Genomic DNA, 2,495 nt, shown 5'->3' on the forward strand with positions numbered 1-2,495 from the left:
TATTATATCAGGAGTAGATAATAGAGATCTCTATTATCTCTAGATCTCTAGATCTCTATTATCTACTCCTGATATAATATATATATTTATATTTCTAATTAGTATGAGTTACTATTATACGAATTATATATTTTATTACTATACACTTATTATTTCATGTATTACTATAAGTATTGTACGTGTTATTATTAGGTATTATTTCTATGACTTTGTTACTGATTGCGTTTCTATCTCCTGCTTCAGTCCAGCACTATGCAGCAAGATGCGGCCATGTCACGTGACATCACAGAGTTGCCCTTCACTCCTGTTCACGCTCCGATACTTGTCACAGGTCCCACGTCTGGCAGGTAAGGTTGATTTAACCGTTTGTCTAATAGTCAATAAAAAAAGTCAGTCAATAGTCAAAAACAGTCTAAACAGTCAAAAATAGTCTAAACAGTCAATAGCAGTATACAATCAATGTAGGTGCTACGGTTTTATCTTAGCTTAACTCTGCACTAACTTGCCTGCCTATGTTACTCATAGGTGTTAGTTTTCTCTGATATCTTAATTGTAATAATTTATTTGTCCGTGTTTATGGGGGGGATATTATGAAATTACATTATAAATTAACATTAATATAACATTAATAACATTAATAAGTTATACATTATAAGTTATACATTATAAGTTATACATTATAAGTTATACATTATAAGTTATACATTATAAGTTATACATTATAAGTTATAATTACATTGCAAATGAGTTGTATGTGATATGGTTTTACTTGAGCTATCATGCCTGTCTGTGTTTATCGTAGGAGCTACGGGTTATCTCGAGCCGCCTACGCGCGCCTCTACTCTGCCGGCTTCCCCTCCTTACTGGACATCAAGGGGGAAGCACCCGAGGTCATTGACCCGACCGAGGTCATGACCTTTGACCCGAGGAAGGAGGCGGGCGACCTGCTACAGTGCAACGAGATTGTGCTGCAGTTTCTAGCGTATTCCAGGTATGTGAGCAACGGTCACAGCCACGACAATTTCAGGACTCGGATTTTGTGGTGCCACAAAGTGTGCGGATTTTGTGGTGCCACAACTGTGTGGATATTGTGGTGGCAAAAACTGTGGTGATTTTGTGGTGCCACAACTGTGCGGATATTGTGTTGGCACAAACTGCGGGTTTTGTGGTGGCACAAACTGTGCAGATTTTGTGGTGGCACAAATGGCGAGTGCCATGATCGCCCTGCATTCTTGTCCGGTTGGTTCTGAAAGTTGGACTGTGTCCAACTTGATGGTCTATTGTGGCTGCACCACCCTACCTGCTCTGCATCCGTTGCTGCTCCATAAAATTCAAGCTTTGCATATGTTATGTATCCCTCTATGTCCCATGTAATGGGTTGCTAATGTTAAGTTGTTGTGTATTGTTTAAAAGTAAAGGCCCTTGATAAGTATTCTTTTTAAATATTTGCCTTGGTGACTCTCCAGCTTGCCGTAATTTCCCCAAAATTCCTTATTAATCCGAAAGCAGGGACTGGAATGCCATGAAAAATGTTCAAATTTTATCCGTATGACAATCCGTTTGATCTGTGACCGATCACGATGATTGATAACGATTGATATTTGCTAACGATGTCTGCTGCTGCATTACAGGATGGTGACGCCACCGCATGTGGGTGCCAGGCAGCATGGTGCCGTGTTCTTCACATTCCAGTTCTACAGGTTCCCACAGCTTACTACAGAAAGGTTAGCCAAGTTCTCTCGCTCACCGCCTCACCGCCTCACTGTCTCCCTGTCTCAATATCTCATGTTGTTGCCTAATCTTTCTACCTCACTGTCTCACTGTCTCATCGTCTCACTGTCTGACTCCCTTACTGTCTCAATGCCTCGTCCCAATTTCTCATTATCTCAACATCCCATCGCCTCGCACTGTCACTCTCTCAGTGCCTCATCGTCTCAATAAATTGCTGTCTCACCATTTCACTGTCTCACTCTTTCGCCATCTTACTGTCTCACGGACCCTACAACGATCAAGCTGCAGTTTGATTGACAGCTATCACCCTATGTGCTGTGGTTTCAACGACTGTAATTGGTTGCCATGACGACGTTGTATCTGCAGGTTACTGCTGGGCGGTCCGGAGGTTGAGTTGTCGGCCGATCCAAAGTCGATGCCCTGTATCCTACAACGCCTCGACCGAGACGGCTCCATGCTGAAGGGTCCGCCCGGATACCAGGTGAGGGGGCGCTGTTGATGCAGCCAGGGGGCGCCGTCGAGGTGGCCGCGGGTGATGCAGCCAGGGGGGGCCGTCGATGTGGCAGCGGGTGATGCAGCCAGGGGGCGCTGTTGATGCAGCCAGGGGGCGCCGTCGATGTGGCCGCTGGTGATGCAGCCAGGGGGCGCCGTCGAGGTGGCCGAGCGTGATGCAGCCAGGGGGCGCCGTCGATGTGGCCGAGCGTGATGCAGCCAGGGGGCGCCGTCGATGTGGCCGAGCGTGATGCAGTCAGGGGGCGCCGTCG

General features: G+C 45.9%; 1 protein-coding gene across 1 annotated transcript in view; it reads left to right on the plus strand.

The window, feature by feature from the left end:
* LOC106816240 (nephrocystin-4-like) overlaps positions 1 to 2,495 on the plus strand; it is a gene marked incomplete at its 5' end in the record, with an annotated part of 52,613 nt that overhangs the window by 19,402 nt on the left and 30,716 nt on the right. The window contains 4 exons of the mRNA XM_014820825.1: positions 244 to 347; positions 803 to 991; positions 1,632 to 1,724; positions 2,098 to 2,212. Coding sequence (XP_014676311.1) covers positions 244 to 347; positions 803 to 991; positions 1,632 to 1,724; positions 2,098 to 2,212 — 501 coding nt within the window. The remainder of the gene's footprint in view (positions 1 to 243; positions 348 to 802; positions 992 to 1,631; positions 1,725 to 2,097; positions 2,213 to 2,495) is intronic.

The sequence above is a fragment of the Priapulus caudatus genome, unplaced genomic scaffold (genome assembly GCF_000485595.1).
Source record: "Priapulus caudatus unplaced genomic scaffold, Priapulus_caudatus-5.0.1 Scaffold1325, whole genome shotgun sequence".
NCBI lineage: Eukaryota > Metazoa > Priapulida > Priapulimorpha > Priapulimorphida > Priapulidae > Priapulus > Priapulus caudatus.